This window comes from Leptopilina boulardi, unplaced genomic scaffold (assembly GCF_019393585.1).
Source record: "Leptopilina boulardi isolate dan_hultmark-lab unplaced genomic scaffold, ZJU_Lbou_2.1 LbouV2_223, whole genome shotgun sequence".
Classification (NCBI taxonomy): Eukaryota; Metazoa; Arthropoda; class Insecta; order Hymenoptera; family Figitidae; genus Leptopilina; species Leptopilina boulardi.
This window is the reverse complement of record NW_026137778.1, coordinates 2,366,864-2,381,396: the sequence shown is the minus strand read 5'-3', so window position 1 is coordinate 2,381,396 and position 14,533 is coordinate 2,366,864. Positions and strand designations below refer to the sequence as shown.

Sequence of the window (14,533 nt, the reverse complement as noted above, 5' to 3'; positions counted from 1 at the left end):
GACACATGATTGTTTACCTCCCCGTGGTGTGTCTTGAAAACAATGTTTCTGAAATATTTCAAAATAATGTATATTTCAATAACATTGGCTAAATATCAATCAATTAAATAAATTTTTATTTTTGGACTTTAAATTTTTAGTTTTGGACCTCAAATTTTTAGTTTTGGACTTTTGGATTTTTTGGACTTTCTAGATTTTGGATTTCCTAACCTTTGGACTTTTTGTCCTTTGGACCTTTCGGATTGGATAATCGGTCTTGGACCTTTTATTTTGGACCTTCTGTACTGCTACCACTCTGGCACATGACAACGTATTTTTACACTCTTTTTGAATTTTCCACAAAATTTGAATTCAATTTATAAAGTAGATATTTTGCGGAGAATATTTATTTAGCAAATCATAACAATCACATAACCTTAAAATCTTTCAAGTTTTTTTTTTTTTTGTATTTTTCTCGAAAACTGAATTTTGGAAAAAAATAATGTGTTTCAATCAGATATATCTACATAACATTTTGCATGTTTTGCGATATAATAATGGAAAAAAAAAGTAAAATATTTTTTTAAAAAAACCGCGACAGTTGGTAATATAGTTATTACCAAATGCTACCAACGTAAGCAAAAAACAGTAAAAAGGATAATAAAAAGTTGTTGCTAACATGAATTCAGCAAGTAAGGTAAGATAAATTGTTAATATTTACATATAACTATAAAAAAATAAACTGAAAATATTTTATTTAACATTTTATTAAATTTTTCTCATTAAATATACTCATGTGAAAGTCGAAAATAGAAGTTATTGGCAATTTTCAGCGGTCAAGAGGTTAGGTTTGAAATGCTTTTATCAACATTTTCCACTTACAGAGAGAAAACATTTATAATTTCAAAAATAACTGATTTAAAATTGTTGATATCACTAAAATTATTGTATTTTTTAAATATCTGTTTTAATATTCCATTCTATTGTCACAATATATTGTCGGTAAAAATGATCATGCATTTGTTTTAAAGTTATAATAATTTTTGCTTTCAACAGGTAGGTGAAATTTTCACTGCAGCTGGTGCAGCATTCAATAAATTGGGAGAATTAACAATGCAATTACATCCTACTACGGATTCACCAGCCGGGTAAGAGAATAATATTTTGTTTACATTTTTTTCGCGCTCACCATTTTAGTCACGTGATCAAAATAAATGCTCGAAAATTTAAATACAATGAGATAAATAATTTTGTTTTTTATTTAAAAATGATTGATTTTCAATTGTTTCTTATAATGAGAATTTAGACAATTTATTAAAATAAAATTTTTTTACAGTAAATGGACTGATGAGGAAATTGAGATGCTCTGTCACTCGGTTAAGACATTTAGTGAAGAATTAAACAAAATTAGCGAACACATCAAATGCAGAACTGTGTAAGTCGTAATAAGTTCTAATCGAGAAAAACGGTTCTAACTCAATTTCTTTATCAGTAAAAATTTTTCCATAATTAAGAACAAAAAAGAAAAACAAAAATTGTATAATTATTACAGATCACAGATTAGAACTACATTAAAAAAGAAAGCTTTTGAAGAAGCAGGAGTTCCTATTAGACAGCAACAAATTTTACAATCTCAACAACAATCTAATACACAGCAACAACAAGTTCAAAAAGTACAACAGGTTTCAGGAAATCAAGGATTAATGGGTAAATCAGCTGAAGTAACGTTGAATATGTTAAATGCATCGGAATCTGAAGTTGATGTTGAAGGATTACCGGAGGAATGTCAAGTTAAGCTTGAATTTGAAGGAGCAACGGAAGAAGTTGCTTCCTAATATACAGAATATAATCTATTGTATCCTTAATGTTAATTTATTATCTTCGTTTCAATCCATTTTAGGTTCAGAAATTTTATAACAAAAAATAAATTTAAAAAAAAAATTAAAAATTTTTATTAAAAAAAAAAAAAATAAATAAAAATTTATTAATGAAATAAGAATACTTTTTATTTCGGATATGGAATTTTTATGTAAAGACAAAAAATAATTATCTTCGTTTGAATTAAAGATTCAAAAATTTTATACAAAAAAATAAAAATTAATAATTTTCATTAAAAATAAATTAAAATTTATTAATGAAATAAGAATATTTTTTTGTTGTTTCGAATATGGATAATTTATGTAAAAGTGTCAATCCATTATATTTCACCTAAAGTCGTTGTGGACTATTTTTAGAAAAATCTGATAATTTGTAAAAAATTTTAATTGATATCCGTAAAATTTATTTCTGGCAATTTTATTAAATTTTATATTATTTTATTTTAACCTTTAAAGGCACTTTTATTATTTAAAGAAGATATATCTTGAATTTTAAAACCAGAACTGGAATTTTTTATTGTTTTCGAAACAGGTTATTGGTGTGCCAAGTTTATAGAAAAATACTTAATATTATCTTATTATTTAATTTTCATTAAATTATAAATATTACTATTATAATGATATAACAATAATATTTTTATTATTATCAAAAAATATTTTCAAACTTTCTTAAAAAAAAATATAACTAAAATGTATTAAATTTTGACGTTTCACCAATAATTTCAAAAATCAATTTTTATATGTTTTTGTCTTTTTTTTATATATATACATATATATATCAAAAAAAGTCAGGGAATTTCTTTAATTTTCTGGAATTTTTTATAAATAAATTAAAGTAACTATTAGTTTCAAAATTTTTTTACTTTTTTTCCAAAGCAAATGCAAATTAAAAAGTTGGCCTTCCAACGCAATTATTAAGCATATGATATATCTTATATTCATTAAGTAAATAATTATTTACTACTATTTATTGAATCTAATGAATGATTTTTTAAACTTTGATAACAATTAATTAATTTTTTTTTCAGTGAAATATTTGGTTTTTTAATATAAATAAAAATTAATTGGTACAATTTTATTTTATCGGTTCTACTTCGAATGTTCGAATAAAGTAAATTATTCATTAATGCGAATAAATTTATTATTTAATGCTAATACTCACATTTAACTAATAAAAATTTTTACGGCGTCGAATATTAAATTATCGAATTTCTATTTAGCAAAATTGTATAAAGTGGATTTTATATTATGCAAAATTTTCAATTTACATTTAACTAAAATTCGATTTAAAAGAATTTCTATTTAGCAAAACTCTTATATTTTTTCTAATACTTTTTTTAAATTTCAAATTAATATAATTTCAATTTAACGAAATTTATGTCTATAAAAATTATCAAAAAAAGAACTAACAATAAGAAGAATTTTTCTTAAATGAGAATTCTGTTAAATAAGAATTAGTTCGAATTAAAATTTTCTTTAATAAAAATTTTGTTAAATAGAAATTCTGTTAATTGTGGATTTATTCAATGACAATTCTGTTAAGTAAATATTTTGATAAATCAAAATTTACTAAAATAACAATTATGTTAAAAAAATTTTTTTATGGATTTTTTCTTGACAAAAATTTCACTTAAATATTTTATTTTTTACGAAACATTATTTATTTGTTTCAAATGCATATGAAATTAGTGGATAATAGACAGGTAGATTATTTAATTGTATCAAAATAAAAATTTTTTGGTGTAATTTTGGTCAGGGAAAAGTCAGGGAATTTTTTTCCTAGCAGTTGTTAGACACTCTAATCTATCTTTTGAGTAATTACCAATGAAAAAATATAAATATAAATTATTTATGTGCCTTTTTATTAAATTTTCACATAAAAAATAAAAAAAAATGAAATAAGAATTATTTTTTATTCGGATATGTAAATTTGATATAAAAAAAAAAAAAAAAAAACATCGGTCGATGAAAATCGTTAAAAAACAATTTTAATTAAATTTTTACAGTAGGAAAAATGTCACCAATTTGCAAAATGTTAATTTACTTTTAGCATAAATTATATAATTGATAAGGAAACCGATACTGGTTTCGAAATGCGTTAAAAATGTTTTTTTGATATATTTTTCCTGTTCTAAAAATTGCCAAAATTCTATAGAAATTATAAATTATAATTATTTCTCATAACGTTAAGTTTTAAAATTTCATTTATTGTTCCAAAAAATTTTACAATTTAACAGAGAATAAAAAAACAGTAATTTCCAAAAAAAAAAAAAAAATAATCCTGGCTCAGGTCTCGCATAATATTAAAATAAAATGTTCTTTTTAATAATATATAGTTTAATATTAGGTAGATAAATTTTTTGTCACGTATTTTTTAAATAAAAATTTCTCATTTGAAAATTCCTTTTTTTTAATAAGATCAGTTATAGTATATGAAAAGTTTACGCATGCGTAATACCAACCTCTGAATTTATTTGGATCATTGACGCATGCGTAGTGATAGTTGCAACAAATGAGAAAATTTTAACATATATACATTGTATTGCTACAGATGTTAAAGTTCTCGTTTGTTTTTATTTAATAGTTGAAAATTGAAAATTTGTATTATTTCCTATAATATATTTATACAATTAATTTATTGTATATTTAAATAAAATTAGTGCAAATGAGTTCGAATATCAACAGATGTTGATGACGTACATAGTGAAATTAGAAGTAAATGCATCAGTAGCTTTTGACAGATAACAAAGGATTAGTTGAACATATAAATTATGGAGGGTGGAATAGTGGAGAGTCCAGAGTCAACACTGGGAAGTTCATCAGACGAATTAAATAATGATGGCTGTTGTAATCCAAAAAAAATTAGCTTTCGTTTATCTGGACTTATTCTTATGTGTTTACTCGGTTTTGGTAAGAAATAAAAATTATAAACATCAATTTCTGTCTAAATAAACAATGGATTTTCTATCATTATTTTCATTGTTTATTAGTTATATTTTACAATACTTAAATAATTTCAGCTGTCATATATAATTTTATTTTATATTTTTTAAAATATTCAAGCTGAGATTTAAAAAATTAAAAAATTGAAATTATGTTTTTAATTAAATACACATTTATGGTAAATATTGAAATAAATTTTCCGTTTGTTTTATATTTCGTCTATCTTTGTAATTCCTTTTTTTTTCATTCACATTATGCAGATAATAGAATATCAACACAAATGCTGTCGTTGATAAGACTTAAGCTATAATTTTAGAGATAATTATTGTGGAATATTTGACTTACAATATAAATTATTAAAGTAATAATTGGCACTATAGATAATGAATAAGAAAATTTTCCAAAAATTTAAATAGCTTTGTTATATGTTTTACATAATTTGTAAATTAATATTATTAACAATAATATTCTTAATTGTGAACAATGCAAAGCTTTGTTATTGAATGATTTGTATTCATAAAGATAATTTTTTTCGTCAAGTTAAAATTATTCATTGTTATGTTTTTTTGTATACACTTGTAAAATGAAATTGTTTGTAACTATAGTGAAATCCAATTAAAAAAATCACTACTACATTTTAATGTAGAGATTGAATTTTCTGATACACATGACGATTGCAAGATGATATTACTCATGCATGAAAAACGCGATACATATTATAAATAATTTTCGAAGGGAATTTAATTCACGTAATCACATTTTTTTTTCCTTATTTGGATATATGTATGTTTAATTAATCATTTGTGGGAAACTTCTTCTTAACAAATAATTATTATCAGACAATGACATTTCTTTTGTTAATGTATATATATATATTAATTAAAAAGTGACTAATTTATTTTTCTCTTTCATTTATAGGTTCTTATTTTTGCTATGATAATCCGGCAGCACTTCAGGATAATTTAATGAAAGACTTGCATATGTCAACGACTCAATTCGTCCTTTTATATTCAATTTATTCTTGGCCAAATGTAATATTTTGCTTTATAGGAGGTTTCTTATTAGATAGAGTATTTGGAATTCGTTTAGGAACAATTATATATATGGCTCTTACAATGATTGGCCAATTTATTGTTGCCTTTGGTGCATTAGCTGATGCCTTTTGGCTCATGGTAGTCGGAAGATTCGTCTTTGGGTACGTAAAAAAAAAAAAAAAAATTTTTTTACATCTCCAATCTTGAAAACTGAAAAATTAGAAAAATGATGTGATTTTAGTTATGCCTTGAAAAAATCATAAATTTACCTTGATTTTTTCTTAAATCTTAAAATTTTTTATTTTTCAAATTAGACATTTCGAATTTTTTTTTTAAATTAAAACTTTTAATGCGAATTATACATAGATTTTTGGTCTACATTATCGTTAACAATTGTTTGAAGAATTCAAAATTTCACCATGAATTGTGAAAACTAATTTTAAAACTGATTTTCTGTTAACAAAAACGAATTCTTAAAAATTCAATTAGTTAATACTAGGCGAGAAGAATAATATATTTTTTTTTTCAAACATCAATATTTTTCACAATAATCGATAATTTTTTTATTTATAACAAATTTTTAATATTACAATTTTCCAATTAGAATTTTGTAAAATAAAACTTGTTCTAAATAATTTTATCAAAATAATATTTTTCTAAATTAGCACAACTTTCGTTAATTGATAATTCTCATTTTTTAAAATCAATCTCAAAATTTGTTTTCGAAAATTTTTGACAATTTTTTATTACTATTTTTTAATTATTATCTTTTGAACTAATAATAAAAAAAAATCTGTGTGCTGTAACATAAAAAATTATAAATTATAAACATAAATTTAGCTTCATGAAGTTGGCGTCGACGCTCAGCGTTGAAAATTATTTTTCATGTGACCAAAAATATCAAAACATTTTTTAAAAATGTTTTGAGTCAACACAATGCATTGAGAAGTATTTTCCAATGTATAATTTGGATTGAAAAATTAAAAAATAATAATTTGAAATTTTTGATTCTGCGAAAAATAATTTTCGGCGTTGAGTGTCGAAGCCAACTTCAGGGAGGTATAGATTTTATATTTACTTTATTCAACTAAATTAAAAACAACATTTTTAAAAAGTTTTTAATTTTTTCAAATTCACCAGTATTTTTTTTAAGAATTACACACTCTTATTATAATTTTAAATAAATTTTCAATATCAAGAAAATAAACACCGTTTGTTTTAGTTTATAATTCAAAACTGTTATTTTCTTTGATAAAAATATAAATATTCCTTAATGCTTACAATGTTAGAAAAATCTGTATTAGATTAGTGAAAAACTTATTGTATAAACAAGAACATGCATGTATTGAGTAAAATGCAATTTTTTAATTCTGATTCTTATAGGTAATGAAATTTAAGATACTTTGTATATTACTTCCACTTTAATATATCAGTTTCTTAAATTTAAATGTTTATAGTAAAATTTGGTTTTATGGCTTTTTATAGGACAAGTAAAAGATATTAAGAAACATCTTTAACGTTTCGGAATCGGTACCGATTCCCTCATCAGAATTTATTTCATCAATTAATCCTGAGGAATTAATTTTAATAGTTGTGAATCAAATAAAAGATCATTTCTGTTAGTATTATTAAGAAATTTTTATGATTTGAGAAATGATATGTAAAAAAATTAAAATATTTTAAAAAAGGGGAAATTTAGAAAACTTTTTTTAAAAAATTATTAATATTAAAACGGATTTTTTGATCCATTTTTAGTTGAATCACAACCACTAACCACTAAGTGGTTGTGATTCAACTAAAAATGGATCAAAAAATCCGTTTTAATATTAATAATTTTTTAAAAAAAGTTTTCTAAATTTCCCCTTTTTTAAAATATTTTAATTTTTTTACATATCATTTCTCAAATCATAAAAATTTCTTAATAATACTAACAGAAATGATCTTTTATTTGATTCACAACTATTAAAATTAATTCCTCAGGATTAATTGATGAAATAAATTCTGATGAGGGAATCGGTACCGATTCCGAAACGTTAAAGATGTTTCTTAATATCTTTTACTTGTCCTATAAAAAGCCATAAAACCAAATTTTACTATAAACATTTATAATTAATTGGGACATAAAGAATTTTAATTCTTAAATTTAATTACTTTATGTATATTAAAATTACGATCATTTCTAACAGTGTATATTATACTTGTATTGAATTCGACGCCTCTCGTTGATAAAATTGTAATTCCATCATCAAAACAATATAATCGTAACTCAGAGCTCAGTTTAATATAAACGTCGCTAATTTTCAGAATAATAAAATCGTATCTAAAATTTAAACATAATTCAATCATAATAATTGTTATTTCTTTTTCTTATTTACATATAAATATAATATTAATTCTCTATTTTACAGGCCTCGGATTTATACGACTTTTTTCGACTTTTTCTGAAATTTCTTCAAAAATATACGTCTTTTTTGGTATACAATTCAGAACTTTTTTTTTTTTTTTTTCTAAATTAATTACTTTTAATAATTAATATCAATTAAAATTTTTATGAAATTTAAAATCTTTTAAAATTTTATTACCTTTTTAAAATTTTTTTATCTAAAACTTTTTGAAATTTAATAATATTATTTAATGATAACTGTTCCAAAATTTAATTATTTTTAATGATTTTTATAATATTCATCAAAAATTCAATTATCTGAAAGCATTTTTCAATTAAAAAATTTGTAACTTCAATTTTTGTCATTAATTTTTAATAAATTTTTCAGCAACAATTTAAAACATAAAATTTAATTATTTCTAAAAATTTCAACTGTTACTCTTTCAAAATTTACTGATTTTAAATTGTTTTTTATAATATTCTTCAAAAATTCAATTATTTGAAAGCATTATTATTATTATTTTATAAATTATTTTCAATTCTGTAAAATTTAATTATTGTTTGAAATTTAATTATTTCTAAAAATGATAATGTATAACTAACTCTTCCAAAGATCAACTATTATTTTTAATAATTTTAATATTTCTTTAAAAATTCAATTATTTAAAAAAGTTTCAAATAAAAACTCTAAAATTGAATTGTCAGAATTTTTTTTTTTTTAGAAATTTGTCCAACTTAATTAAAATTTAAGTCTTCGATTTTAAAATATTCGAAATAAATTTTCTTGATAATTTTCCTAAAGAATTATTCTTTTTAAAGAATTAATAAAATAGATTTAATATCTATAATAACAATAATAATTTAAAGCAATATACTTATTAATTAATTAAATTTCATTAAAATTAAAAAATTCGACTAAACCGACTTTTTTTTACCCTTAAAGTTGATCCGAGGCCTGATTTTACAAAAGATGGTTTAAATTGAATTAATAAATATTTATTTAAATAATTAATTAGTAATTTAAAATTTAATTTTTAAAAATATAATAATTTAATTAATATACTTATATGAGATAATTATAAAATTTAAATATTTACCAAATCAAAGAGTTTCTACGAATTGTTTACTAGCGTAAACGAAAAAATAAAATTTTTAATGTTTTTAACTTATTATTCTAGATAATTAAAAATTTATTCACACGTTAGTAAACAATTGCTAGAAATTATTGTTTATAATATAGAATTTTTAATTATTTTTTTTTTTCACTTGCAGAATTGGAGCCGAGTCTTTAGCAGTAGCACAAAATAGTTACGCTGTCCTTTGGTTTAAAGGCAAAGAATTGAATATGGTATTTGGTTTTCAGTTAAGTTTTGCCCGAGTGGGATCCACGGTTAATTTCGTGGTAATGGAACCAATTTATAAATATGTCTCTCAATATTATCGTGGACCAACGTGTATTGGAGTTGTACTTTTTCTCGCTGCTGTCACATGTGTAGGATCAATGATTTGTGCTTGTATATTAGGACTTATGGATAAACGCATGGAAAAGGTATTAAGACGAGGTGAAGGCGAAGAACCACGAATTGTAAGACTTACTGATATGAAAGATTTTGGAGGAATCTTTTGGCTTGTTGCATTTATTTGTATCGCCTATTATGTTGCGATATTTCCATTTATTGCACTTGGAAAGTAAGTTAATTGAAATTTAAAATGAAAATATTTTATGAACGTAGGTATTTCAATGAATATTTTTAATAATTTTCTTTTAATTTTTCAGAGTATTTTTTATACAAAAATACGGTTTAGATCCAAGTAGTGCAAATGTCGTGTGTTCAATGCTTTATTCTGTGTCTGCCATTGCATCGCCGGCGTTTGGTTTAGTTATTGATAAAACTGGAAAGAATGTTTTATGGGTTTTCCTCAGTATTATTGGTACAATTGTTGCACATGGACTTCTTGCATTTACGTTTGTGAGTCCTTATATTTGTATGGTCATTTTGGGTCTTTCGTATTCAATGTTGGCGAGCAGTCTTTGGCCTTTGATTGCACTAGTTGTTCCTGAATATCAACTTGGCACTGCTTATGGAATGTAAGTATTGGTCGAGAATTTTATATAGTACATTGTGTCCAGCAAACCTTGAAAACGTTGAAAAGTTCTTGAATTTTTTTTTAATTTTGAAAAACCTTGAAATTTTTTGAATTTTGTAACAAAACCTTGAATTATTAAAGTTTCTTAAAAGGATATTTATTTCTTAAAATAATTTGTTACACTGATAATCGGATTGTTAATATAAAACTAACAAATCTAGTTTGTTATTGCAAAAAAAATTTCATTCATTGAACATTTTTTTTTTAAATTCCTAACATTTATTTATTTTTACAAACGGAACAAAGATCTCCATTTCTTATCATAAATTCTGATTTTTTTAAAACTTGAAGATTTTTTCGATTATTTTTAAATTTCTTTTTTTCAAATACTTTTTACCTTCTTAAATCTTTTTATTATAAAAAATTTTCGTTTTTAAAGGGATTTTTACATCAAATTTTCTTTTTTTTTTGCAATTCATAAAATTTATATATTTATTTACTTTTACAAAATAATTGGAGATTCTCAATTTTCTCGCAATTTCCCCTTTTATTCTGAAAATTTATAAAATTCTCGATTTTCCCTTTTTCCACACTATCAGGCATTGGATTATAACGACTTTTTCCGACTTTTTTTTCAAAAATACGACTTTTTTCGACTTATTTTAATAAAAAGCAACTTTTTTGGCTTTTTTTTTACATTTTTTTAAAATAAAATTTTAAAACAAAATACGTGTTTTTAATATACAATACAGATCTTCTTTATATTTTCTTTATTTCAATTATTTATATAACAAATTTTTAACTAAAATTCTTCACTAAATTAATTATTTTTAATAATTTTAATGAAATTCTTTAAAAATTCAATTATCTTAAACTATTTTTCAATTTAAATTTTTATGAAATTTGATAATATAATTTAAAAAAAAAATTGGCAAATGAAACAACCAAAAATTTTGAATTCAAAATCACTTTAAATTTAATTATTTATAAAAATTTCAATTATTTTTAATGATTTTTATAATATTCTTCGAAAATTTAATTACCTGAAAGGATTTTTCAATTAAAAAGTTTTGGAATTCAATTTTTGTATTTGATTTCTAATAAATTCTTCATCAACAGAAATCACTAAAAACTTTTCTTATATTTATTGTCTGCAATTTAACACAATTTTTTGAAATTCAATTATTTTAAAAAAATTCAATTTTAAAGATTTTAAATTTTAATTATTTCTAAAATTTTCCATATAAAATTTTTTGAAATTTTATAATTTGAATTATCATATAGTTCTATATTATAAACAATCCGATTATTAGATTTAACAAATTTTATTAACAAATTTTATTTTATGTATAAACTATAAAATTGTTTACACTTTTCTTCCACTTATTGATCTTATATTTATTGAGAAAAGTTAAGGAACAAAGAATACTTTATTATAAATAAAAAATATTTTCATAGTTTCTACAAGGAAAGTGGAAGTTAACAAAAAATTTTTTGGATATTGAAAAATCTTATAAAGTCCTTGAATTTTTTTTTAATTATTGAACACCCTGTATTAGCAAAAATTACTTAGACTGAGTTGCTTTATTATTTTTAAGGCATTAGTAATTAATATAATATAAGTTGTGAAGTGTAGCAATATTTTTTGAATATTCCAAATTTTTTTCATGAAATTCACGTTTAGCTTTCGATTAATATTTCTATATTAATCTATATTTCTAGTAATTTGTTAAAAATATAAACAATTTATTTATTAATCTAACTTCTTCGATTTTACAAAAATTTTTTTTTTATATTACTCGTAAAACAAACTAAAATCATTCCCAAAAGTAATATGCAACAAAAAAATTATTTGAAAAATTGAGGGAAAAGTTGAATTAATTTTTATTTTTTTAAGGAAAAGGACCAGTGAAATTTCAAACTATCGCAATTAATGTGGTTAAGGGGTGTAATTTTTTTTCTAGTATTATTCAGGATCTAAAATTATTATACATTAATAAAATTTTTTAAAAAATTAATTTTGTACATTTTGGAAATTTTAATTTTTGCAAACATTAAAGTTTTTTTAAAATCCATACGATTGATTGTTCAAAATCATAAAAAAAAATAATCAATGTTATGAAAGAAGTTCAATTTTTAAAGAATCAACAGTAAAATTAATTTAGGGGGTAAATATTTATTTTTTTTTTTGCATTTTTTCAGAACTTTAAATAAATATTATTTTTAAAAAATTACATTATTTTTAAAAAATGAGAAATATTAATCGAAAGCAGTGTTAATTTTAAAATAAAATAATAAAATTTTATAAAATATATAGTTTAAATTTAAGGGGGTCAAAGTTTGGTCACTCCTTAAAAATTATTTTCTTAAATAATAAAAAATATTTTACTAAATAAATACATACGGAAATATTTATTCATTATAGATTTTTTTTTAAATAATAAACCAAATTCGCTCTAGGTAATTATTTCTGACCTAGCATACTATTTTTTTTATGTGCATATTAAATGATTTTTTTATTCTCTTTATTTCAGTGCTCAAGCAGTGCAGAATTTGGGATTAGCCGTAGTATCGATAATATCAGGAATGATTGTCGATAAAGGTGGATATTTCATGTTAGAAATATTCTTCCTCTCTTGGTTATGGAGTGAGTTTCCCATCATCTTAATTTAGAATTAAGTTTTAATTTACCAAAATCAAAAATGTTGATTATAAAAAATTGTCTCTTTTTTTTCTAGTTTCTTTAATCACAGTGATTGTAATTTGGATATCTGATAGAGCAACAGGTGGTTATTTGAACATGACACCAGGTGCACGATTGAATTATGATCAATGTCGTGGATCTATTGATGTAGTGGAAAGGGAACAATTGCTGGCATCAGGATCAACTACCGACCTATCCGGAGATGATTTGCTTCAATCTCAATCAGACACACGTATGCGTAATCGATATTTAACTCGGATCGGAGCTGCAGTATGTAGCTAGATTCACTCACTTATAAAGTACAATTAAGTTTTAATTAACATTTATTGTTTTAATTTCAGGTTCCCGTGCATATAAAAGGCCTCACATATAATACAATCCAATGATGTAGGATATATCATTTAGGACAATTTTATTAAATTAATGAATTTATTCTATAAGGAAAAAATTTAATCTTTTATTGAGTTTTCGCAATTCATTAATGTTTCCTTAATATTGTTCAAACAGTATGTAATTAAAATATAGCTAAAGCAATATTAGGAAATTAATGATTTGCACTCTCAAACTACGAAAAAAAATAATTTCTTCAGTCTTCCTTTTGCGCAGTAAATACTGTGATAATCGTAAATAAATGTTCAATTTTTTGAAAATCCTAAATATATATACATATATATATCTGCGCAAATCAATAGGTTGATAAGTTCTGGTAACAAAAAGAGTATAAAAACTCGTGTATCAACTACAGAGCAAATTATAGACAAAATTGTTTTATGGAACATAAAATGTGTTTTAAATATTTATATGGTATTATATTTAAAGATCTAAAATTTAAGTTTATGTATTTTTTATCATTTTCAATTGGCATCTATCATTAAAACACATTTTATTTCGATGGCAAAAAGATACATATTTTAAGATAAAAACGTTCAAAAGTATAAAAGTGATTGTAAAAAAAATATAAATATACTTCTACTTGTACATGGATCTGACAGATAACTATATATATAATTATATTGTTTATGTTTTGTACCTTCGTTATAATTATATATATATATATATACATATGTACATGTCAATATTTGTGTGTGTAATTAAATAGCTTTAAATGTAATAATATTTTAATATATAAGTTGATTTTTATTTTATCATAATTATTATTGTAATTTGTATATATGTAAGTTTAAAAAATTTAATGAATAAATTTTTTTTATTCTATTTTATGCCTATTTCTATTTTTTGAGAAATTGAAACAAATGACTTTTCTCACATAAATACTAGTTACTTTTAAAATATATAATTTGTAATAGTTCTATAATTAACAATGTTTTTATATTCAAGACGTTCTGGTTTTTAATTAAACTTTATCATAATTTAGTGATTTACAGGTTTTGGTAATTTTTTCTAATAAAAAACATAAAAATTATAAGTCATCTTAGTTATGCCCAAAGAAATTATGGAATTATATAGAATTATTTTATTTTAAAATAATAATCGAATTTGAAAATTTTTTTGTAAAAAAAATTCT

At 22.0% G+C, this 14,533-nt stretch overlaps 2 protein-coding genes across 3 annotated transcripts; both read left to right on the top strand.

The window, feature by feature from the left end:
* The first annotated feature begins 525 nt into the window (after positions 1-525).
* LOC127279743 (chromatin complexes subunit BAP18) lies at positions 526-1,949 on the top strand. Its single transcript, XM_051302268.1, has 4 exons — positions 526-676; positions 1,036-1,127; positions 1,316-1,414; positions 1,532-1,949. Exons 1-4 carry the CDS (start codon positions 659-661, stop codon positions 1,812-1,814), a joined length of 492 nt encoding a protein of 163 aa, XP_051158225.1. The 5' UTR covers positions 526-658; the 3' UTR covers positions 1,815-1,949.
* Positions 1,950-4,360: 2,411 nt separating this feature from the next.
* On the top strand, positions 4,361-14,223 carry LOC127279747 (major facilitator superfamily domain-containing protein 1-like). 2 transcript variants are annotated; one of them, XM_051302273.1, is made up of 7 exons: positions 4,361-4,766; positions 5,718-5,994; positions 9,489-9,905; positions 9,994-10,305; positions 12,839-12,951; positions 13,043-13,278; positions 13,350-14,223. In XM_051302273.1, exons 1-7 carry the CDS (start codon positions 4,628-4,630, stop codon positions 13,392-13,394), a joined length of 1,539 nt encoding a protein of 512 aa, XP_051158230.1. In that variant the 5' UTR covers positions 4,361-4,627; the 3' UTR covers positions 13,395-14,223. The 2 variants fall into 2 exon arrangements, with proteins under 2 accessions (XP_051158230.1, XP_051158231.1); XM_051302274.1 differs by having other exon boundaries at positions 4,362-4,766; positions 13,043-13,240.
* The last annotated feature ends 310 nt before the right edge of the window (positions 14,224-14,533 follow it).